At 39.5% G+C, this 24749-nt stretch overlaps 2 protein-coding genes across 4 annotated transcripts in view; one reads left to right on the top strand and one right to left on the bottom strand.

The window, feature by feature from the left end:
• Window positions 1–7032, top strand: part of ro60 (Ro60, Y RNA binding protein) — a 33234-nt gene extending 26202 nt beyond the window's left edge. For 2 of the 3 annotated variants that reach the window (XM_078561737.1, XM_078561736.1), the window contains exons 7-9: window positions 2913–3026; window positions 3707–3853; window positions 5478–7032. In XM_078561737.1, the coding sequence (XP_078417863.1) occupies window positions 2913–3026; window positions 3707–3853; window positions 5478–5630 (414 nt within the window). In that variant the 3' untranslated portion in view covers window positions 5631–7032. The remainder of the gene's footprint in view (window positions 1–2912; window positions 3027–3706; window positions 3854–5477) is intronic. The other variant, XM_078561738.1, reaches the window with a different exon arrangement.
• A 6049-nt stretch (window positions 7033–13081) lies between these two features.
• On the bottom strand, window positions 13082–24492 carry LOC144692660 (uncharacterized). Its single transcript, XM_078561741.1, has 5 exons — window positions 23846–24492; window positions 21251–21470; window positions 21029–21121; window positions 17606–17782; window positions 13082–16403 (listed from the first exon to the last, which is right to left on the bottom strand). The coding sequence occupies exons 3-5, from the start codon at window positions 21098–21100 to the stop codon at window positions 16263–16265; spliced, it is 390 nt and encodes a 129-aa protein (XP_078417867.1). The 5' UTR covers window positions 21101–21121; window positions 21251–21470; window positions 23846–24492; the 3' UTR covers window positions 13082–16262.
• Window positions 24493–24749: the final 257 nt, after the last annotated feature.

Genomic DNA, 24749 nt, shown 5'->3' with positions numbered 1-24749 from the left:
TTTTAAGGAGGGTCTTAAAGGAGGATGGAGAGGCAGAGAGGGTTACTAAGGTTCGGCCTCTCTCAGTGACCATGGATAAGGTGGGAATTGGGGGACAGGGAATGGAGTTGGTGACTTCATGCCAGAGAAAATTTCTGCTCATCCCAGGATTGGATGTCAAGCAAGCAGCAGAACAAATTAGAGATAGTAGAGGAGTCGAGAGAGGTGGTGGTGAAGTAGAGCAGTGTGTTTTCAGCGTACTTATGAAAACCTATGCAGTGCTCTTGGATGATGTCGCCAATCGGCCACGTTGATGAGAAATAGGAGGGGGACAGAGATAGATCCTTGTGAGATTCCAGAGGCAAAGGTGCAGGAAGAGAAGCCATTGCAGGGAGTTCTCTGACTATGACTGGATAGGCAACAATGGAACCATGCAAGGGCAATTTCACCCAGCTGGATGATGGAGGAGAGGCGTTGGAGGATGTTGGCGTTCTCGACAATGTCAGTGGCTGTAGAGAGATGAAGGAGGATTGGGAGGGCTGGTTTATCTTTGTCACTATCACATAGGATCTCATTTGTGACTTTGTGTACTGTAACCAGTTCATTGCAGTGGTGGGGGGAGGTGGCGGGGGCTGAAACCTGATCAGGGTTCCAGGAAGGAGTTGCAAGAGAAACAGACATGAACTTGGGGGCAACAGCATGCTCAAGGACTTTGGAAAGGAAAAAGTTAGGGCGGGGGGAACCTTAGGGAAAGTTTGCCTTGGTGGCCTTGGGCAGGGGTTCTAAACTGGGGACCGACAGCCCAGCACCATCTTTTATCGCTGATGGGCAGCAATGCACTATTTATAGCGGGTTATTAATTTCTTTGTTTAAGGATAGTTGCAAAGTGTGAACCTCTGATCTATACCAAATAGAAAAATATTATGAAGTTGCTATGCCTGTAGCAATCTGTGTAAACTTTTAAACTGTCTGCCGCCTTTAATTCCTTGGCTGTTTTGCCTAAGTTTGAATTTGTAGTGGTCTAGGTGACTTCTTGGAGTTTAGTGTTACAGCTGGCCATGAAAACTAATATTTATGGATACTGGTAGCTTTGAAGTCCAAAGACTGGCGGTATCTACCCATTGCATTAGGCCTTTGAAGATATAGCACCCCCTGCCCTCCACCATGTCAGTGTCTACTGATGCACAATGTAACAGAATAAATAAATCATATAATTATCTGTTGCCTATGCTTTCTGAAATATTCTTGTAAAAGCAGAGTTCTGTAATACTAATTTCAGATCAATTACTATTTTTGTATCTTTGCACTCAGCTCTTGGAAAAAGGATCTGCACGCAGGCTGGTTAATGCACATAATCACCTTTACACCAGCTAATAAGGTGATTAGTCCTACATGGCAGGGAGTTTTGTGGGTGCCACAATCCATTAACCCACACATCAGGGATGATGCCTTGCACATCCATCACTTGACATGACCGCTGGGTTTGAACATTGCACCTAACCCTAAGGCAGGAATGTTACCACATTCCTCACCTGTATTCCTCGCCATTCTCACTTCTTTCTGCATCTGCCCTAGAAATAATTCTCCTCAATTCACTTACCATGGTAATTTCAGATTCCCAACCATCTCACCTTTAGACCTCCATTCACCATAACCATATCTGCTGCTACCAATCTGCTCAATTACACCTTTGCCTTCACCTCTGATGCCCTAATTCCCATTAAAATCATTGCTTTCATTAATTCCGGTTGCTTTATTCTCCACTCCCTTACATCCAAGAAACACAGACCGCAATGTTGATAGTGGACAACTGGTTTATCCATTCGTCGCCATATCTAGCCGAACCACTAAGTAATATCAGAGTGAGCCAAAGCTCACTCTTTCATCTAGGTTTTTTTTCATTCATTCATGGGATGTGAGCCAGCATTTATTACCCATCTCTAACTGCTCTTGAGAAGCTGATGAGCTGCTGCCTTGAACCATCTGGTGTAGATATAACTCCAGCACTGTTAAGAAGGGAGTTTCAGGTTTTTGACCCAGCCACAGTGAAGGAATGGCAATATAGTTCCAAGTCAGGATGGTGTGTGGCTTGGAGGGGAACTTGCAGGTGGTAGTGTTCCCATGTTCCCGAGGCTGAGTGTCTGTCCTGAGATGCCAGTGGAGCTGAGGAGGGGGGTGTAGGGTGAGACGTCGATGGAGCCGGTGTCCTGCGCCCTTTCTCCCCTGCCCTGGGTTAGTCATACTTTGTTACTTGTCAGCAGCTGGCAGCTTCCTGTCCCTGCTCTGGTGTTGCGCTCTCCCCATAGCCTGGGCCTCTGGTGTTGCGGCTGAGACTCAGGCATCAGAACATGGCGTTGGCTGGCCCAGAGTGCAGCGTACAGGGGCCGGGGAAGGCGGGGTTGGATTTTGAAATCTCACTGCGGGTGAGAAAAAAGTGCAACAGACTGGGCCCAGCCCCTGGGCCGAGGGTTCCCCACCCCTGTTCTAGGTGATAGAGGTTATGAATTTGGAAGGTGCTGTTGCAGGAGTCTTGGTGAGTTGCTGCAGTGCATCTTGTACATACTGCTGCCACTGTGCGCAGTGGTGGAGGGAGTGAATGTTTAAGGTGATGAATGGTGTGCCAGTCATGTAGGTTGCTTTGTCCTGGATGCTGTTGAGCTTCTTGAATGTTGCTGGAACTACGCTCATTCAGGCAAGTGAAGAGTATGCCATCACGTTCCTGACTTGTGCCTTGTAGATGGTGGACAGGCTTGGGAGTCGAGCTGAGTTACTCCCACAGAATTCCCAGCCTCGGACCTGCTCTTATAGCCACAATGTTTATATAGCTAGTCCAGTTATGTTTCTAGTCAATGGTAACACTCAGGATGTTGATGTGACATGAATGTTTGAGTCTTGTCTAAGAGAAGTGACCATTGAGTTTTCTCTCTTTTCAGGTAGTTGCACGCACAGAAACCAATTTTACAATAGTTGCTTTTTCTGATGAAATGGTTCCGTTATGTATCACTTCAGAAATGGCACTGGATGAAGTATTTACTGCCATGCATGTGGTAATGTAAAATCTTTACTTTTTTAATGTCAATTTTCATACAGCCTGCTAGCTTCATCCACATTATCAGTAATTAAGGGATCACTAGTGTGCATACGAAAACCTGCATTTTTCCCACTTTGCTAATTTTGTCCCCGAAGTTCTATAAATTAGTCGTAACCCCAATGCTGAACGATCATTTCAGAATTCATTTAAGGAGGGTGCATCATCAATCATGAGCGTTTCTTAAACCTGATGCTGTTCAGTATTAGATTGTTACATACAAATTTCCACTATATATTGGCATGAATTTCCAAGCAAATTAATTTAATTAGTGTCACAGCCTTATTTTTCTTCACTCAGCTCAACTCTAAATAACCTGGGGTGCTTGCTAGTTTTTGCACTTAGCACCCTCCATCAAAAAAGTAAGTGAAGAAATATATCTTTTCGCCCAGTCTTGCAAACATTGCAGACGTTGATCCTGGTGCTCAAATTACTGCGTGCAGCTCCTCAAAAAAAAAAACCTTTTTTAAATGTAGAATACAGGATTGCAGTTTTTTTTCTCTCACTTTTTTCATCACTTCATTCGCTTAATTGGAATCTCTTGTTTTTTTTCCACCTGAAATTTGTAATTAAAGTGAACTAAAATGAAATTAATCTGCTTTTTTGCAATGTAAAGACAATTTTGAATGTTTTCAACAGGTCCCATTTGGTGCCACTGACTGTGCTCTCCCCATGTTGTGGGCTATCAAGACAAAAACTGTTGCAGATGTGTTCCTTGTCTTCACCGACAATGAGACATATTATGGAAATATTCATCCTGTAGATGCCCTAAGAGAATACAGAAAGGTGAGAGAACTCAAAGTAATCCGATGATGTGATAATTTTTACAAGGCAGGTAAGCTTAGATTTGGGGAATGTAAAAATGTGCTGTAGCTCCTCTCTGGGATCAGAAAGGTGTCAATCTCTCGCATGAGCTCTGTTGCCTGGTCTTGCAAAAGAGGAATACTGATTGGCAACAACACTCCTGGATTAGAGGAGGACCAATAGTCAGTGTTCCTCTCTCTGATCATTAAATGGCAGCTCCTGCTGGGGACACATGTATTGGATACTGGGATAAGACAGAATTGGCCTTGGCTGTAATAATCCCCAAAGCTGGATCAGCTGCTGACACTCTCCATCAAGCTCGACATGAATAATAACTGCTGCTTGGATAAGGCACCTTCTGCTCAGTGCCTGAAAAACTGCACTCCTGTATTAAGGTTGGTATCTTCCATAGGGAGGATGGGGAATTGCCCTATAGTGAAAACTTTTTATGATTTCCTATTTATCTAAGAATATAAATTGACATGCTATTTAATATGTAACAATTTGACACTTAGAAGTTCATAAGAGAATGAACCAACATGATGGCTCTATAGGACCACCTGACCAGTAGGATCTCCAGTTTGCTCCTCCATGCTAAGATCTTGACTTTGGCAGACACTGGGACACTACACCTAAGTAGCCAGGAATTGTATTTAGTGTAGTGCTGAAAGCATTTGTGATTAGCACATATCACTGCCTTGAGAAAAGGGGTGAAAGTTCAGTTGGGAGGGGAATAAGAGACGTCCCTCAGATATTTGCTGTGCATTGAAAAGAACACAAGGAATACTTCAGCTATCCCTCTTCCTCTGGATCTTGCTGCTGTTTACATTTGCTAATGTAAATGGCGTTGAGTTTTCAGAGTAAAAATCCCAGGTCCTAGTTAAGACTGCCTATGAAGTGTGATTCCAGCCCACTTGATGTAAGACGGTACTAAAATTACCTCTCACCTATCAAGCTGCCAGTAAATGCATGAACTAAGTTGAAGTAAATGTGACATTCACCTTACAGACTTCCATCAGCATCATCCCTGGCTTTAGTGGCATAGCGATATGATCAATGAGCCAACATTTGTGTCTCTAAATATTCCAATAACCAATAAAAGAGGTTATTTTCACTGGTACCTTCAGGAACACTCTAACAGAAGTATAGATGCTACTTCTAGAGGCACTGAGCAAGTTTCTGACAAGTTGTCTGATCGAACCTTCCTCAACCATCCAGAAAGTCTAAATTGTAGAGAAGTTATGATCTAACAAGTGTGTGTGCATAATTGCTTGTTATAGATGCACAGTAATTAAAGAAAAAGCAGTTCCATAGCAGCAGTAGAAGCTTCATGCTGCATTAGAGAAGCATTTCCCAAATAGTCCTATAATATGAACACAGCTAAAGGAATACAAACAATAGCTATTTCTTGGTCAATCCAAATCATACAAATGTAAAACGCTACAGGTGCTGAAAATCTGCAATCAAAACAGCAGGTGCTGAAAATACTCAGCGAATTAGGCAACATCTGTAGAGAGAGGAACAGAGTTAACCTTCCATCAGGATGTCAATTCAGATCATCTTCAATTGCCAAAGTTTGTTAGCTTACTCTCTTTTTTTGTTACAGAAAATGGGCCTCCCTGCCAAATTGATTGTCTGTGGATTGGCTTCTAACGGTTTCACCATTGCTGACCCGGATGACAAAGGCATGCTGGATATTTGTGGTTTTGACTCTGGGGCTCTGGAAGTCATTCAAAACTTTGCGTTGGATTTGATTTAAATATCAGAAGAAACCACTGAATTATTTAGTTAGAGTAATTACTCATCAGGTTTCTAGGACTGCATAAACGAAAAACTCACAAAATGGATTGCTAGTTTCTTGGTAGAGTGCCCGTTTGAATTAACGAGACACTATAAATGGCATGACTGTAAATGGATTTTAAGAATGTTCTGTCACAGCGAATTGTTTTAATTATAGTGTGCTTTTGACTTTCCGATGTGGAGGAATTTGTAACCTTAACTAGAAACATCTAAGAAGACACAACCAAAGTTGTGCTCCTTTTTTTGTTCAGTGAGTTTACATAAGAACATTTTGACAGTAAATAGGTTAAATGTAGTAGTGGAGAACACTTTAATTGTAATTTTTTGCCGTGAACAGGCTGACAAGAGTTGAGATGTTTCAGTCGTGGAAATGGATAACGTTTTTGAGGAGGATTGGGTCACAAAAGTATTCTGAGACAAGAAATTTTTCTACTACATTGTACTCCGTAGTTCTTTTAATAGTAATTACGTGAAAAGAATTGAAAAAAGATGAAGTGGGCATTAAAGCCACTGTGGGAATGTAGTAAACTAGAGTTTTTATAGGTGGATTGTGCTGAATAAAATAGACTTTAAAAGGTGAACCTCTGTGCAAGTATGCTACTACCTTAAAAAAATTCTATTATTCAGCTGTCAGATACAAGAGTTGGTTTTAAAAGACATCCGTAAGTGTCACATACACAAAAATAGATTCTACTTAACGTTCACCAGCACTTTGTTTTGAAATAGATCTTAGATTTTTGTAGCTACTGTCACTGAGAGTCTGGAGAAGAGTGAACTGGAGATATATTGAAGATTAATATAACTCAGAGATTAGGTTAACAATTAAATTTCATTTTGCAGGCGTTAGTGCAGTGTTAGCGTTGCTGATTGACAGGAACAATCCGTCGTTCAAGTAAACTGTCTCATGTATTGATAGTCAATCTAGATAGTTTTAAGTGTGGAATCTTTACCAAAAGTGTATGCGAGCCTGTATATAAGGCAAGCCATAGGTGACATAACTTTGCTGATCTGATCAGCCCTTTTTGATTCTAAGGGTCTGATGCAGCTCACAACATGTTCCCAAACTTCTCAATTATGCTTCCAACGTGATCCTGTTTGAAAAGAATACATATGAAGAGTTATGAATTAACCCCATGAACAAGCCACTTTTTGTCAGGAGAAATTATCTTCATGATTAAGGAAAGTGTAAGCTGTTATGAGCTGTTTTTGCAGTGACTGGGAATTCCAAACATCACTACAGTGTGTTTTTGAAAGAACAGAATGCAATATTATAATATTAGATATGTAAATCAGAGAGAATGGGGCTTGTATGAAGATGCTAAAATTTCAACATAATAAAAATGGTGTTGGGAAAGAAATAAGTACATTCAGCAGAATAAGCTTTGGATAACTTGAATCATCAAAACGTGAAAATATTGATAAAAAACAGTTTATTTTTAAACTAGAATTTTGTGCAATTATGTTAGGTCATAAATACCATTCCTCCTTGTGAACTTTTATAAACATGCTTTTTTTCTGCTCCTCTTCTAAAAACAGTTCCTCTAGTTTGACCCCCTCCCCTCTATTACCTGGCACAAGTGGACATTAGTCACATGTAAGTCTGAATAATGTGCTGATTGTTTGGTTGGGGGTTTTACAGGCAGGCTTGATCCTCTGCTGACCTGATGTCTTTATACATGTATAATTCGAGCAAACACTACCAAGTAGCAGCCTTACAGTTGTCCGAGCTAACTGAACAAGATCACAGACCAAGCCTAAGATCTTGCTGGTCTGCATAAAACCCACTGTGCAGTTGTTGCAGCCTCCCTTTGTGAACGCCCAAGAAGCTATTAAACTGTAGATGGTATTTAACTAGCTCCTCTTAGTTTTATTTTGCCCAAAACAATAAAATCTCTAGAAATGGAAAAGAATTGTAGCTAATGCAATGAAATGCATGTAGTGCTACCTGAATAATGTTGTTACAGTAAAGTTTCAAATGTTGATATCTCAATCTTGTGTGCTCTTCCATCAGATTGTTTAAATCACTTGACATGGCAGTGGAAGTTGTTTGGATAGATGATCGGGAAGTTTCGTGTGGAGTCAGTCTCTTAGCCATTTGTTAAACTGGTAGGATTAATTGCCACTAGTTTATGACCTAGGTGGGTGTTGCTGATAGCTGAAAGATGGCTTGGAGCATCCTGTATTTTTATACTTCTTGCTTCTTGCATGATGCATAGTTGGTGTGAAACCACGTTGTTAAAGGCATGACAACCTTTTCAGCTAATTGGTTGATTCCGATCCATCAGAATGAATGATATTGTTTTCATGTGATGTGGGTATAGAAACGGGGATATGGCCGGACTTTTAGCTGTCTGTGTCTGGTATAATCAAAGCACGTTGTTCCACAGAAAAATGGCACAACAGCATGTTAAAATGTCATTCGACAAATTGGACCCAATGCAATGTAATGCAGCAGGTAGGCCCATGAAGATCTAGTAAAATTAAGGTGAGAGAAGATAAAAATTTAATGAGTGAATGTTGGAATACAGAACTCTACAATTAGGGCCCTTGAAAGATTAGACCAAATACTTCCCTCATAGTTACAGGTTAATCCCACCCTGACTGCCGGTGTGTTTAAAATCAAGTTAGAACTAACAAACTTTATCACTAAAGTTGATACAAAAAAACTCCATTCCATAAAGATAAAATTCCATAAAGATTAAAATCACATTCAAACAAAATGAAACTAAATTAACTGATTTCATATAATAAACACTCAATTGTCCATAAAATTTGTAAAATGTCCAAAGTTAGCATCATTTGAAATTTTGTGGCATGACTGGCAAAAATTTCATAGTTATTGATTTGTAAAAACTCCTAAAGGGTATTGTTGAGTCAAAGCCATTTGCCCCAAGCTCCAATGATGAAACCAAAAAACTTGATGTTCACGCCTTGGGCCATATCAATAATAAGAGATTTCAGGTGTTCGTATTTGTTGACTTTCTCTGATCAAGTTTTCTCTGAGGATTTGTTGTCCTCAAACCTAATTATTACATTGTGCCACATATTTTCCTATAACAAGTGTAACACCAGATTCTAGAGATTACTAGTTGATGATCTAAACTTTGGTTCCAAAGAAGCTGTTCAGCCATATTTTATAAGTTTTTCTTTCAACAAATTAAGAATCTTATTATGTCTATGAATCTTTGTGTTCTTCACAAATACACAACTCGCAGGAATGTGAGAGATTGTTTCATTGTTGTGATCACACTTTCTACAGTTCTTAGTGTCCTTGTCTACCAATTGCCACAAAGCATAGTTGGTCAGCTATTATTTGTTTGTAACAGAAGAGCCTTAATGAAAGTGGACTGCTTCATATAGTTAAATTTAAGCCATTTATTGAATATTGGATCATTATGGAAATATATGGTACCCACACTTCAGAAGCTGAGTTGAGACCATTTCTTAAATTCAAATCATCAACAATGTTATGCTTCTTTCATGACTTCGATGTTACCTTACTTGATGGTATCATGATATCTTCATCTCTATTCGGGACCTCCTTGATTCCAGGGAAACCACAAGAATCCACAATGAATTGTTGGACCTTGTGTAGAGCCCCTGAAATGTTCAATTAGTTTATATTAATTCCATTATATATGAAAGAAGCCATGATGACATATTAATAGCAACCCATTTCCTAATAATTGCAGTTGGAATCTGGATTTTTAACTTCGGGAGACCCTGTCCACAGTTTCTACTTCTAGAATAAAGACCGTCTGAAATTTCATCCAGGAGATGTAAAATGTTTTTCACGACCTCCTTAGGTTCTCAGTGTTCTCCAATCTGATTAAAACATTCTGAGAAACCTTATTTAATAAAAGTGAGGTATTATATAAGTTCTCAGAATTTCCAACCGTTGAATAGGTTTTAAAGCTGCAAGCATCAAACTGTCTACCCAGTCCTGTAATGTAGTTTCCCAATTATTATCTTTAATCCTGGTGCACCAGGTCTGTATGAGCACCAAGGTATTTTGCAAATTTTCCTGGTATAATATAATTTAGTTCAGACCCATTAAGGATCCATTTTTTATCATTATTATAATAAATTGTTTTATTCTTGGCCCCATATAAAAACTTGCAGTCTTTTTAACATTATTTTCTAAGCCAGCTTTTCTTCAAAAATTCTCTAAATCTTGAGTCATACCTATTAAGGATTTGCTCAATAAAGCAATATCGTGCAAATGCAAGGGTCATGAAATTAACAGATCTACTATTATTCCCCAATTTGAAGGCTGTACCTTTTTTCTAAAGTACATGTGAGGGTATCTATCACAGTATTAAATAACAGAAGTGATAAAGGGTCACCTTGTTTAACTCTATGGATTGAAATTGGCTTAGTTCTACTACCTGTTTTGACCAAGGTTATTACACCACTGTACAAATTTTCAACAAATTTAATAAATTTATTACATAGTCCCAGGTACTATTAACTTTTTAGAATCAGCTTATGTCCCACAGAGTCAAACTCTTCAGCAAGGTCAACAAATGCTACAGCCAGATGTTTTTTCTAATCGAGTTTTGCTCCAATTCTGAAGGGTGATATTCTCATTACAACTGGAGGTATCAGCTATGAAACCCTTTTGCCTGGGGTTGATTATTAATAGCATTGCCAATCTTTTGGCAATAATCTTTGTAAAAAGGCACAATAGAACTGAGCCAATTGTCAATATTCCTTAATGCTTCCAATCTTCAGTTTTAGGAATTCAAATCATTCTACAACGTTTAAACATATCAGGAACCATTGATGTTTTGATCCACAAATTAAGAAATTTAGGGAGAATCGTGGGATTCATACTAGATAAATCTTTTAGATCATCCGTATTCAATTTATCTGGTTCAGGGGCTGTATTTTTCTTAAATTCATCAGTTCTGTCCCTGATTTCATTCTCAGTGATATTGTCCATAAGCCTTCATTCTATAAGGTTGAAAGTTTCTCGGTATCAGCTTTACTGCTAAGGATGCGCAATTTGGTTTCAAAACAATTCTCTAATTCACCCACATCTAAAGGGCAGTTAATTTGGTCAGGTCCCCCCATGATTCTTCTTGCTAAACATTTCCTATCATTTTTTAAAGAGTTTGGGTCTGTTTAAAAATGGATTTCCTCCAAGCTAATCTCTTACCCACCCCCACCCCCACCCTATTAGGAGGCACAACCACACCTTTGTTACAACTACCCATGTCAACCTCAGGCTCTCAATTCATAAAATTAGTGTTAGTAGAATCTTTACAAATAATGTTATTCCTTAAATTAACATTATTATCAGATAAATGAAGCCTCAACTGGATTTTGTTGCACTATTAGGTAGAATTAATTAGAACAAAACAACTGAGAAGTTAACACATCTAAAAGCCAACAAATCCCCTGGACCTGGTGGCCTACATTCTAGGGTTTTAAAAGAGGTGGCTGCAGAGATGATGATGCAGTGGTTTTGATCTTCCAGAATTCCCTAGATGCTAGAATGCTCCATGTGGATTGGAAGGTGGAAATGTTCAAGAAAAGAAGAGAAAAAATGTTGAATTACAGACCAGTTAGCTTGACGCCAGTAGCAGGGAAAATGCTACAATCTATTATTAAAGATGTGGTAATCAGGCATTTGTAAAATCACAATATGATTAGGCAGAATCAAATATGGTTTTATGAAAGCAAATTTTTTTTCTTTTGTGGAATGTGGGTGTTACTGACGAGGTCAGCATTTGTTGTCAATCCCTAATTGCCCTTGAACTGAGTGGCTTGCTAGGCCATTTCATAGGGTGATTAAGAGTCAACCATATTGCTGAGTCTGGAGTCACATGTAGGACAGATCAGGTAAGGATGGCAGATTTTGTTCCCTAAAAACATTAGTGAACCAGATGTCATAGTCAATATTACTGAGACAGCTTTATATTCTCAATTTATTAATTTAATTTAAATTCCACCAGCTGTGGGGTTGGGATTTAATTTGGTGTCCCCAGAGCATTAGCCTCTGGATTACTCCTCCAGTGACATTACCACCATGCCACGCTTTCTCCTTATTGAATTTGACAAATCTACTAGAGATTTTTGAGGGTATAACTAGCAACATAGATAAGGGGAACCAGTGGATATAGTATGTTTGGATTTTCATGAGGTAGTTGCTAAAGTGCCACACAAGTGGTTGTTAGATAAGATTAGGATTGGGAATAATTTAAAAACATGGATTGATAATTAGTTAGTGGACAGAAAATTGAGATGGTCATATTCAGAATGGCAGGATATAATTAGTGGGGTGCTATAAGGATCAGTGCTTGGGCCTCAGCTATTTGCAATCTACAACAATGACTTAGATATATTACACTTGATCCCCTCATCTAAGTTTGCTGACAGTACAAATGTTACAGACAAGAGGGGGTTTAATTTAAACTGTCATTTATCAACCCCTCAGTTTTGGAATGTTCCAATTTCTATTAATAACCCCACAGCAAACTTGTACCCCCCCCCATGTATTCATACATTAAAGAGGGATAGAGAAAGAAAGATTTACAGGGCAAAGACCACAGGCAAAGGAAAGGAATTGTTGTTTTACATGTGGCTAGAGTCCAGAATCAAAGTCCAATGGTGTATTCCTTCAGCAGGCTAAACTGATGCTGGATAATTCACTTTCCCAGTAGAGTTGACTTCCACGCTGAGATAGGCACAGAGAGATGAATTAGCCTTGTAGGTGATGGTACAGAAGTTCCAGTCACAACAGTGTAGATGGGGGCCAGGTATTTCAAACCTGGACAGAGCCTCTTTTCTGTGCTGCTGCTTGGTAGATGGAAATATGGCAGTCTGAGCTTTGCAGCTCCACAGGGCAATATTACTGGTTCCACCAGCTGGGGGGTTGGTGGGGGGGGGAGGTGGGGGGGTCATGTCACATGACTCCCACCTCTCCACTTTGGCTTTGACAAAGGGTGTATATCTCTTTGTCTGGGTCCCTGAGATTGTTAATATTTCAACCAATAAGTTTTGCAGGGAGGTTGTAGGGTGCTTTGTCCTAGCAGACAAATTGGCTCTGGTTGGCCAGGACTGGCTTATGAAACGTGGATGTCCTTTGTATAATTCCCTTTGAATTTTTGTCTCTTCAGCCCACAGGGGTCATTGGCGTCTCTTCAGAGATAACAAGGCACAAGTTTCTGTGATACTGCCAAATAGCCCTTTTTGTTCAACTTCAGCCATTTTAAAAAGGGTCTTTGCCCAGATTTTTGAATTTTAGAAATTAGCTAGAGGAATATAGTGAAGTCTTAAGTACAAAGCTAAGCTGGAAGGTAATTTGCTGTGGTTTCTACTTAAGCTGTGAGGAGAATGCAAAAAGGCTGCAAAGCAATTAGACTGGTTAAATGGGCAAGAAGTTGGTTGATAGAAGATAACGTGGGGAAGTGTGAAATGACCTACTTTGGTAGGAAGAATAGAGCAGCAAAATGTTTTTTAAAGTAAGACTAGTAAATGTTGATGTTCAGAGAGATTTGGGTGTCCTTGTGCATAAATCACAATGTTTATATGCAGGTACAGCAGGAAATTAAGAAGTCAAATAGTATGTTAGCTTTTATTGGCAGGGGGTTGGAGTATGAGTAAGGAAGTCTTGCAGCAATTGTGTAGGGCTTTGATGAGACCATACCTGGAGTACTGGGTACAGTTTTGGTCTTAGCTAGGACAGATATACTTGCCTTATAAAGAGAGCAATGAAGGTAAATGAGATTAATTTCTGGGATGAGAGGGCTGTCCTAGAGGAACGAGTGAATAAAACAGGTCTATATTGTCTGAAGTTTAGAAGAATGAGAGGTGATCTAGTTGAAATATTCATGATTCTTAGAGGGCTTGACATTATAGATGCTGAGAGGCTGCTTCCCTTGCTGGAGAGTCTAGAACTCAGGGTCACAGTCTCAGGGTAAGAGGTTTGTCATTTAGGCCCAAGATGAGAAGAAATTCCTTAACTCAGGCAGTTATGAACCTTTGGAATTGCCTATCCCGAAGGGCTGTCGTATGTGTAGTCGATGTATATATTTAAGGCTGAGAATGATAGATTTTTGAGCACTAAGGGAATTGAGGGACTGGGTGAGAAAGTGGAGTTTATGTAGAAGTTCGGCCATTAATCTAATTGAATGTCGGAGCAAACCCAAGGATTATTGTCAGAATTGTCATTAATCAAGTTAAAATCTGTTTTAGGGTAAAGAATTAGGGAAGAATGTAATGGAAGTATTTGTACGCAAGTTGAACAGGGCAAATGTCTAAACTTGGATGGTTCAAAAGATTGCCTTAAAATCAACTCCAGGCACAAGTCCACATTGTGTCTGTTACAGCCGAAGCAACACAACAATGGACATCTTTATGAATCAACAATTCGGGTCATTAGACTGAACCTAGGCACAAAGGCCAGTGTTTAGGTAGTTAAAATTTTACAGCATTGATTTTTAAGTCTTGAACTATGTCCCAGGAAAAAGTTATTGCTCAGATTTCACATCAAACTGGAGGACCAGCTGCATTAGAAAAAGATTAAAAGCAAGATATAACAGCAGCAGAGAAGGGCAGTCATTAACAATATGAGAAAGCTGTTGTGACTGCATTGATTTTTTTGTAGACTTCCAACTGAACCAAAAGATCTTGATTAAAATTGTTATGGATTGCTATGTAAAAGTATGTGCTATGTTCTATGCAAATACTCAGGTACTTGTATGTTTAAAGCCTATGACCACTTAGTCAAGATCTTTACATTCGTCTGCTAAAATTGACATTTGGAGATTTGGTTGCCTCCTAATAAATGTGATAATTTCCAGTGTTACAATCAATTTTGATTTGGCCATAGACAACTTGCATTTGTATAGCACCTTTAACGTAGTAATAATATCTTGAGGCACTTCACAGGAATGTTGTCAGAATAACAGAAGCTGCATTTACTCTCTTGAAATTGAAAATTGAACTTGTAGGTCTTGAACTTTGTTCACCTGTCCTACAGTTCACTTTTACACTTGATACAAATCACTGGGTTTTCTCCTCTGTTTTTAATGGTTACGCTGCTGTCTTTACGATAGTCAGTGATCTATTTGCATTTCATAATTATTTGCCTTCATGTTCAACAGATTGTGTATGAACATTCCAAGCTTGTCAGCTTTTGTTTGCAGGTATCCCTGCACTTCAGTTTGCAGTTTCAGCTTTTGAATTCTAAACAATGTCTTGTTAGCTGCTTAATTACTGCTGAAGAAAATTATACTGCGCCCAGGTGGGCGAGGGTGTTGGCCATGTCATGTCTGTTTTCAAAATGATTGATAAAAGGTTTTTGGAAATGCAAATGCTATCTTGCGCTTTTGCAATATTGTGAACCTGACCAAAGAAACAATTACGATATTAAAATTCTTCTTTTGTGTTTGCCACATCTAAACAACGTAATATAAAATTCCCACTGTCTGGGGAATTATTATCCTTTGTGTTAAAGTGCAAGTTTGTCAATGGTTTGACACTTGACACGCCTGTCACCTTCACCTATTCTTTTGATATACAAGTGTGCTAATTATACCTCATCTGTTACACTGTCTTGTATAGAAAATGTAGAAAACTGAGAGATTGTGGTTTGCTCAAAGCAATTTAATATCTGCAAGGAAAGTAACCTTTTATTTCTAGCTGATTTAAAATGAAGATCAATAGTAACCTTTTAAATATAACTGATCAAATCATAAAATTATTGTATTAAATAAAGCTCGAGGACAAATTGATTTTCTATAGATTACAGATTTAGTTTTGTCATTTTAAAAATCTGTACCACATGGTTTGATTAAAATGGATATTGCCACTGGCAAGATTCTCTCAACAAAACTATGCATATTGAGCTAAAACTTCTTAAATAAGCAAGTTGCGTACAACTTATTCTTGTTATTGCAAATATAATGTTACACTGAACTTGAGTTTTATCTGTCTCCATGTACTTAATGGCAGAAATCAGCAGGTAGCATTGGAATCTTGAAACAGGTTACTGCTGTGTCATTTCTAGAGCTGCTCTTTCCATAAAAGTTTGATGTTGCTACTTGAAAAGGCAATTAATCACTAACACCACTTGTTAAACTAAATGTGATGATGCCGTACAAATATGAATATTACTGTTAACTGCCTTTACATTAACTATACACACAATTGTTTTTTATATTGTTTAATCCAGTTGAAATAAAGTGTTAGGAAAAATATTTTGTACTATGACATCTAATGCCTTTTTTGTTTTAATATCTCTCTCCATAATGCTACACCACCCGGTGTAGCATTATGCACAGGCAGGTCAACAGCTCCTAAGCTTTTATTAGTATTTCTCTGTAACCTAGGAAGTCCATGAAAGTGATCAAAGTGACTTTGAAGGGATATAAGCTCTTCGTTCTTCATGGGCAAAGTGACTAACTTTATTTCAAGGTCAGAAACCTAGGAAGTTTAATTTGCTTTTATAATTCAAAGTTGTTTATGATAAAATCACTTGTTTTTAGAAGAAATCTTGCTAATCAGTTTACCAGGATGCATTTTAATTTGCCAGTTTATTCCACAAGTAATGGTGAGCAAGGAATGATGCTTCTGTTTGGTGTCAAAGGAGGATGCAGACTCCTTCTATGGCGGAGTTTGGACCGCACTCATTCACCATATCCAGTAGTCTACCCTTGGAATGGAGTAGAACAGTGTCTGAACCGCCACCTATGCACGTCCCATTTATAAACACTTTTGGAACCTGTATAGGAAAATAAGAAGTGTTGAGTAATTTAGGTTGCTAGCTAATGCTGTACATTTTTGAAAGTTCCATCTTTATATTCTCCACTCTCTAATATGAATTGCATCATATACTTTAACGGCTTGTGTGAATGCTGCTGATAACAAGTAGATTATACATGAATGTAACGTCTCTAATTTTCTCTCCCTCTCACCTCTTCCCAGGCTACAGCTCTGCTAAAGTTCAAATTAGTTCCTCAGAAACTGGCTCCTGCATATTTGCATATTTTTTCCCTCTGCTTTATCTTCACCTTTCTTCTCATGTTCGTTTCTACAACATTCTCCCTTCCTTGACCCTGCCTCCCCATCTCCTCCCGTAAGAGGAGTTGGGGGTGGCAGCAACTGGCCTAAAAAAAAATGCAGTGAGACAACAGGAGGGAGTGAGTCTCAGCAGTTCTATTGCAAGGTGCTTATAGAAATTGTAATCCTGGGTGTCCAGGAAGACAGATAAACTTCAGCAAACGAAGGAGAAATGGTTGTGCTGTAGCTTGTATCTTTTGTCTGCTAAAGACAGCCATAGTGGCTCCTTGATTTGTAATCCTGGAGACATTTTTAAAATTTATATTTAACTTGCCCCAGTTTACATGGGAGCTTTTGTACCCAACGTCCAAAATATTCTGATGGCTGAGTGCATTATGGTTGGAGAGGAGGAATTGTGGAGTATTTGGGCAAGTTTGCGATAATGAACTACATATGTGTAAATATTCTGCTGATGCTTATGGTTAAACTCTTTTTTTTTAAAAGAAGGGCTGCTTGGATGAGATACATGAAAGTTATTGTCTTTGGTGGAGGCTTATCACAGCATGGGTCAGTATATTCACAAGAGTGGAAAAATTGGAAGGGGTGAGGTATGTTCAAACATTTGTAAAACAATTCTTCTAATATCAGACACTAAAGTGGATCCAAATGATATGTAGCATGTCACACAATGATACAGGGCCCTGTATAATTAGACCAGATTTAGAAAGAAAGGATACATTCAAAGTTGAGTGAAATGACATCTAAATATTTTCAATGACACATTCTGGTTGAAGAAAATAATTGAACGTGCAAGATTAGATAAATCTTGACTATCTTTTACCTACTAACTTCCTGTTCTATTTATTTAATATTTAAAAAGATAAGACAGAGGAATTACAGTATGTAGAAATCTAATAGACTTACTGTCTTTATACCGGTCATTTCAGTAAGAATATACTGAAGATGCACACCATCATTCCGGAGATCCAATTCAATCGCTTTGAAAGGAATGCCCAGGTCTGTAAATATGTTCTTTACAATATCACAGTAAGGGCATGTAGTTTTGGAAAAGATTACAACACGGTTTTGTGTAATTGTGTCCTGAAAGAGATGAATTCGAGAGTTTTTTCAATTTCTTTAAATAAAACATTTTTCTTGCCATCTCTTGTTCAATTGTTAACATTGCAGCTGAATTTTATTATATCTCACTCAATTGGCCTTTCCTAATAATTTCTGTAAGGCTTGTTGCTTGGTCATCTGTATCTGTTCATAGATCTGCTCTGTGATGGGCTTTGGCACCCTGAAGAAAATTCCCAATACTTAAAATGAAACTCTCAACATTCTTCATCCAGAAGGAATGAGAAAGGCAACCTGGTCTAAAGCTTGCCCTATAGCCACTGCCAATGCTGTTTCTTAGGAAGACCATCTTTTCCAAGACTTCAAGAAGCCTAAAAGTAATTATCAAATATTGAGCAAAAAGAGAGACGCCCAAAATTAAGCAATATATTAGAAAGGAATTGAAGAAGCTGGGAGCAAATTCAAAACAGTTCCTTCATTATAACACAAGATTTGATAACTTCATGCATTAGCTGATGATGGCAGGTCCCTTTCTTCAGGTACTGCCCCCCTTAAATTTGCCATCATCGCTCTTCGCAAAAAACCCATCCCTTGACCCCTCTGTCCTTGCAGTGCAAACAACTGCCCCATCTCCAACCTCTCTCTTCTCTTCAAAGACCTTGAACATGTTGTCACCTCCCAAATCCATGCCCATCATTCCCAGAATTCAATAATGGAATCCCTCCAATTGGGTTTCCACCCCTACCACAGTACTGAAACAAAGTAACAAATGATGTGACTGTAACAAAGGTAAACTACTCCTCATCATCCTATCTGCAGCCTTTGATAGAGTCTCCTCCAATGCCTCTCCTCAGTCATCCAGCTGGATGGAACTGCTCATACGGTTCCATTCTTATCTGTTGAATTGTAGCTAGAGTATCACCTGCAATCACTTTTCTTCCCATATCCGTTTCATTACCTCGGGTGTTTCTCCTTCACCACCCCCTCAACATTTTTATTGCCCATCCCTAATTGCCCTCGAGAAGGTGGTGGTGAGCTGCCTTCTTGAACTGCTGCAGTCCATTTGGTGTAGGAACACCCACAGTGCTGTTAGGGAGGGAGTTCCAGGATTTTGACCCAGCAACAGTGAAGGAATGACGATACATTTCCAAGTAAGGATGATTTGTGGCTTGGAAAGGAACTTGCAGGTGGTGACGTTCCCATACAACAGCTGCACTTGTCTCTCTGGGTGGTAGAGGTCATGGAAATAGAAAGTGCTGTTGAAGGAGCCTTGGTGAGTTACTGCAATGTGTCTTGTAGATGGTACACACTGCTGCTACTCTGTATCAGTGGTGGAGTGATTGGAGGTTGGAGATGGTGGATGGGGTGTCAATGAAGCGGTCTGCTATGCCCTGGATGGTGTCAAGCTTCTTAAGTGTTGATGGAGTTGCACTCATGCATGTAAGTGGAAAGTATTCCATCATGACCCTGACTTGTGCCTTGTAGATGGTGTTCAGGCTTGGGGGTATCAGGTGGTGAGTTACTCTCCACAGGATTCCCAGCCTCTGACCTCCTCTTGTAGCCACAGTATTTATATGGCTAGTCCAGTTCAGTTTCTGATCAATGGTAACCCCTAGGATGTTTATAATGGGGGATTCAGCAATGGTAATGCCGTTGAATGTCAAGGAGAGATGGTTGGATTCTCTTTTGTTGGAGATGGTCATTGTATGATATGAATGATTCTTGTTTCTTGTCAGCCCAAGCCTGAATGTTGTCCATCAGGACACAAGTCATGAAGTGTGATGGAATACTCTCCACTTCTGAACTTAGGATCGAGGGAAGGTCATTGATGAAGCAGCTGAAGGTGGTTGGGTCTAAGACACTACCCTGAGGAACTCCTGCAGTGACCTCCTGGGACTGAGATGATTGACCTCCAACAACCATACCCATCTTCCTTTGTGCTAGGTATAACTCGAACCAACAGAGAGATTTCCCCTGGATTCCCATTGGCTCCAATTTTGTTAGGGCTCCTTGATGTCACACTTGGTCAAATGCTGCCTACTCTCACCCTACCTCGGGAGTTTAGCTCTTTTGTCCATGTTTGAACCAAGGCTGTAATGAGGTCAGGAGCTGAGTGGCCCTGGCAGAACCCAAACCGAGCATCAGTGAGCAGGTTGTTTCTGAGTATGTGCTGCTTGATAGCACTGTCCACAACCCCTTCCATCACTAGCCATATAAATACTGTGGCTACAAGAGCGGGTTGGAGACTAGGAGTCCTGTGGTGAGTAACTCACCTCCTGATTCCCCAAAGCCTGTCCATCAGGGCACAAGTCATGAAGTGTGATGGAATATTCTCCACTTTCACCCCATCCACAAACATTCACTCTCTCCACCACTGCCACACAGTGTGTACCATCTACAAGATGCAGTGCAGGAATTCACCAAGGCACCTTAGCGCCTTCCAAACCCGCATCTGCTACCATCTAGAAGGACAAGTGCAGCAGATGCATGGGAACACCACCACCTGGAAGTTCTCCTCCCAGCCACTCACCATCCTAACTTAGAAATATATCGCCGTTCCTTCACTATTGTTGGGTCAAAATCCTGGAACTCCCTCCCTAAGAGCACTGTGGGTGTACCTACACCACAGGGAGTGTGGTGGTTCAATAAAGGGCAATTAGGGACAGAAATAAATGCTGGCCCAACCAGCAACGGCCATATCCCATGAATGAATAAAGAAAAATATGATGTGCCTTGGGTTGGACGTTTTACTACATTAAAGGAGCTATATAAATTAAATTATAATTGCTTGGACAAACATCACTATTCCTGCTGGTCAGAAACCTAGAATTCTTTACCTATCATCATGGCAGGGCACCTTCCCTTCAAACACTACAGCAGTTTATGGAGAAGGCCCAGTACCAACTTCAGAGATCAGCTAAGGTGGACAACCTATGCAGTCTCGCCCAAGCCATCCGTATCCCCAGAACAAACTTTTTTTAAAAATAAGCAATTTTAATTTGTTCATTCTTTTTCTCGGACTATGTCAGTGGCTGCACAAGAGGAAATGATGACGAATTTGTAGAATGTAACAAAAAAAATACTGATTTTAAACGGGGAGCATGAACGTTTTCGATTAGATATTCCACTTGACCAAATGTTACTCAGGCGTTTCAAATGAACGATCGTACCTCGCTTACTTTCCAAGCCACAAAAGCGAAATATCTGACGATGGAGAAAAAGCATGGATAGTGCATTCGCAAAATTGCTCCTGAATTATCGGGAACTCACGTGAATAATCTGGAAGGCAGTGGCATCCGAGTATGATTGGCATATCTGTGGTCCAGAAAATACACCCCCCATCTTGTTAGTTCTGTCCAACAACTGGAATTAACAGAGAAGAATTTCTTTAAAATGCAATTAAGCTCAATTACAATGCCATTAAATTTGTACCATGAGAGAGAACCGCTGTTTGTTATTGCATCGTTTTTCAATGGTAACATAATACATAACCTGTTGAATAGACGTTGAACCGGGGTGAAGACTCTTTCAGCGCGAACATCCCAGACGCTCAGGGTCGGTGCAAGCCCTTGAAGATCGATCTCAACTTTGCGTCTTGATCCCGGGTCCAAAACAATGGGGTGTGTTGTAAACCCGCAGACACTGACATCACGTCGCTCTGCCTTTGTGATGTGGATATGAAACAGCTCACCTCGGTGGGGATGCTAAAATCCTGCTTAACGGTGAATTAGAAAGAAAGCGACCACTCAGAAGTAGCAATATTACCCCAATAATAAATTAAAATGAAATGATTGTGACTTCAGGTTGGCACTTTAATGATCATATTTTCCAGTAATTAACCACATTGTTTGAGTAAACCTGCAGTACTGATCTCGCAGTCGTTAATCCTGGAGTGCATTGAGCACAAGGTGATGGAGTGAATTAACATCCAAATTTGGCAAAAGCAACGTGTAAAGTTCATAATGGATATTGTGGGTGTAGTGGTGGTGGGGGAACATAAGAAATAAGTGAAGGAATGGACCATTCCGGCCCTTTGAGTCTGCTACACCATTCACTAAAGATCATGGCTGATCGCCTCAACTCCACCTTCCAACATGATCTCTATACCCCTTAGAACCCAAAAATCGATTGATCTGTCTTAAATATACACAAGGACAAAGCAACCATAGCTGTCTGGGGTAGAGAATTCAAAAGACTCTCAACACTTTGAGTGAAAATTATTATTTTTGAGAATTATTAATATCCTTGGAGTGAATGCAAATCTACAGTTTAATCTCAATGGTCAGATGGTCTTTCATAATTTAAGGCCTCCTTAATCAGAACTCCTGATTTTAATCTGAATGGAAAATAAGTTGCTACTACAAAAATGAATTTAGTTTTCCAAATCCAGAGAGGTTCTTTGTCTGTAGTTGTGACCTAAAAACCTAGTTACATCTAATTAATGAGGTATAACTTTTAGGGAGTTTTTAGCAGTGATATGATGGAAAAGGAAAAGTTAATCACTGAGCTCCTTAATCAGATTCTGGTCATGTTTGCATTCACTGTCCTTCAGTCATACGAAATTGTTTACAAAAGCAAAATGCTGTGGATGCTTAAAAACCTGAAATAGATCCAGAAATGCTGATGAAACTTCTGATGAAAGGTCTTCAACTTGAAACATTAACTCTGTTTCTCTTTCAATAATTCGTATTTACATATAGCCTTGAAGGTAGGAAAGCACCCCAAACTTATACAGGGTCTGACCTAAGCAGGAGGTGGTGAGAGGCAGGGGTTTGAAATTTGGGAAGGTTACCAATTTGGAGGAGGTAGTAGTGATTGGGATGAGGCAGCTGAAGATTCTGACATGGTGGTTGGAGGGAGGAGGAGCACACAGTAGAAGAGAGATGTAAGAGTGGACAATGAAACAATGGAGGCACCAGGCTCTGAAGGGATTATGCAGAGGAGAATGAAAATTGTGAACTAGATACGTTGAGGGATGGTGAGCCAATGAAGTGCAATGAAGACAAGGGTGCTACATGAGCAGACTGTGCAGGCAATGAAGTTCTAAATTAATTTGGGTTTATGTAAAGGGTTTTCTTTCTATCTTTAGGTTTTTTGTTAAAGAATTCTTTTTTTAAAAAAGGACCAAGTTTTTTTTCACTATGTCTACCAGGAGATTGCATCACTGTCTAGCAGGGGAGGGTTGATGGGACAGCCTTAATGGACCAGATTGTTCTCCCCCCCCCCTCCCTTCCGCCCCTCCCCCGCTCCCCCGCCATAATTCTTTGTACGTTTCTATGTCTTTTATTGTCCTGGTGTAGAAATATAAATCTTTAAATACGTATTGATAAATTTTGCTTTGATGTTGGTACAAAGCTTTGAGTTGAATTTGTTTAGTCAATAAAACTGTGATGCCTAGCTTTGTGTAGCTCAAGGCCCAGAACACATTCTTTAGGGCTATATATACTTATGTACTGTTCAGATGGTGAATAGAAATGACAAACTGACTTACCAGCCAATTTTCTCTCCTTGATAGAATATCTCAGACTGGAAACCTACTGTGTGCTAAATCATGGGTGCAAACCTGCATACTTGTATCCCATGGTGAAGCTTTGGTACATAATGGTCTGAATTTTGCAGTACTAAAGATGGCAAAGCTGTCAGTGTTTTCTTCTGAAACTAACAACAACTTTTGGGGTACATGCATGCATGCTTAAATGCAGAAATCCAGATTTTGAAGTCTCCAGACTACAATTAAAAATAATTGAACTACTAAGAACTCTTCCTTTTCCACTATAAGATCCTTGTTAAAAGCTCCCTAAAAAGTTACACCTCATTAATTAGACGTAACTAGGTTTTTAATGGTGCACTAGGTCATAACTACAGACAAAGATCCTCTCTGGATTTGAAAAACTAATTTTATTTTTGTAGTGGAAAATTTTTCCATTCAGGTTAAAATTTCAAGTGTTTTTAACGTTTTATTTTAAAATAAGTTTATATTTTTGCTTCTAATCTGTAAGTCCCAAACATTTATTTCACTCTGTAAAATTGCATAAAAAGGATATGCATGCTGTTCGTGAGATTTCTTCAATGTGATTGGCTGCTTACCCTGCTTGATGACATCACTTGTTGCTGGACGCCTGGAGATTCCTTTGATTTTGTGTCAAATTCAAAACAACACTAGAAAAGGTGAAATCCATGCTACAGAGATTGTCAGATCTTTGTGGACAGCTTTGTTCAGGTCAGTGGCGACCACCATTGATTCACTGCTGATGACAAAATCCGGGCCACTATTATTTCTTTGTCTCTGGAGGTGATTTTCAGACTGTCAATTTTCTGTCAATTTTTGTGAATGCATTAGAGTCAATTTTCTGGTGGTAACGCCACTCAGATAGGTGGCTGGTTAGCTCAGTTGGCTAGATGGCTAACGTTTGATTCAGATAAATGCCAGCAGCGTGGGTTTAATTCCTGTTCTGGCTGATGTAGACTTGGAACCCGTCTTCTTGCCTTGTAACCTGAGAATGGAAGGCAATGGCAAACCACCACTGACAAAAAACACTACCAAGAAAAACAGCTCAGGATGAAGCATCAGCAATGAGCCAAAGACATGCCTTCAGGCAGAGCACACATCAAGATAAAGGAACTCAGCTCAGCTTGTAGCGAACTTATCTTTTGAGAGTGAAGATGACAAACATCTAATAATTTCAATTGAATTAGAAGAACCTTATACTGGTGTTTGATCCCTGTACACTGAGTATTTATTGCGGGGTCTTTTGTGCCTTGCATGTTCTGGAATCCACTGGTGTGTTTGTGTTTTCTTGTAAGACAAATCTTGATCCTTTCTTTAGTGTCCAACACATGGAAAATCTGCCCTGAGTGAAAAATATATTTTTAAGATGTTGACATTCATTGTGATTTTCTGCATTACGGCTCATAAGGAGTTACTTTGAGGCGGATTTACACAAGTTTACTGTGCAAAGTGGAGTCTGCTTCACACCAATGCTAATTGTAA

The sequence above is a fragment of the Cetorhinus maximus genome, chromosome 17 (genome assembly GCF_964194155.1).
Source record: "Cetorhinus maximus chromosome 17, sCetMax3.hap1.1, whole genome shotgun sequence".
Classification (NCBI taxonomy): Eukaryota; Metazoa; Chordata; class Chondrichthyes; order Lamniformes; family Cetorhinidae; genus Cetorhinus; species Cetorhinus maximus.
Note: the sequence above shows the minus strand (reverse complement) of the source record. Positions and strands in the feature narration are given on the sequence as shown.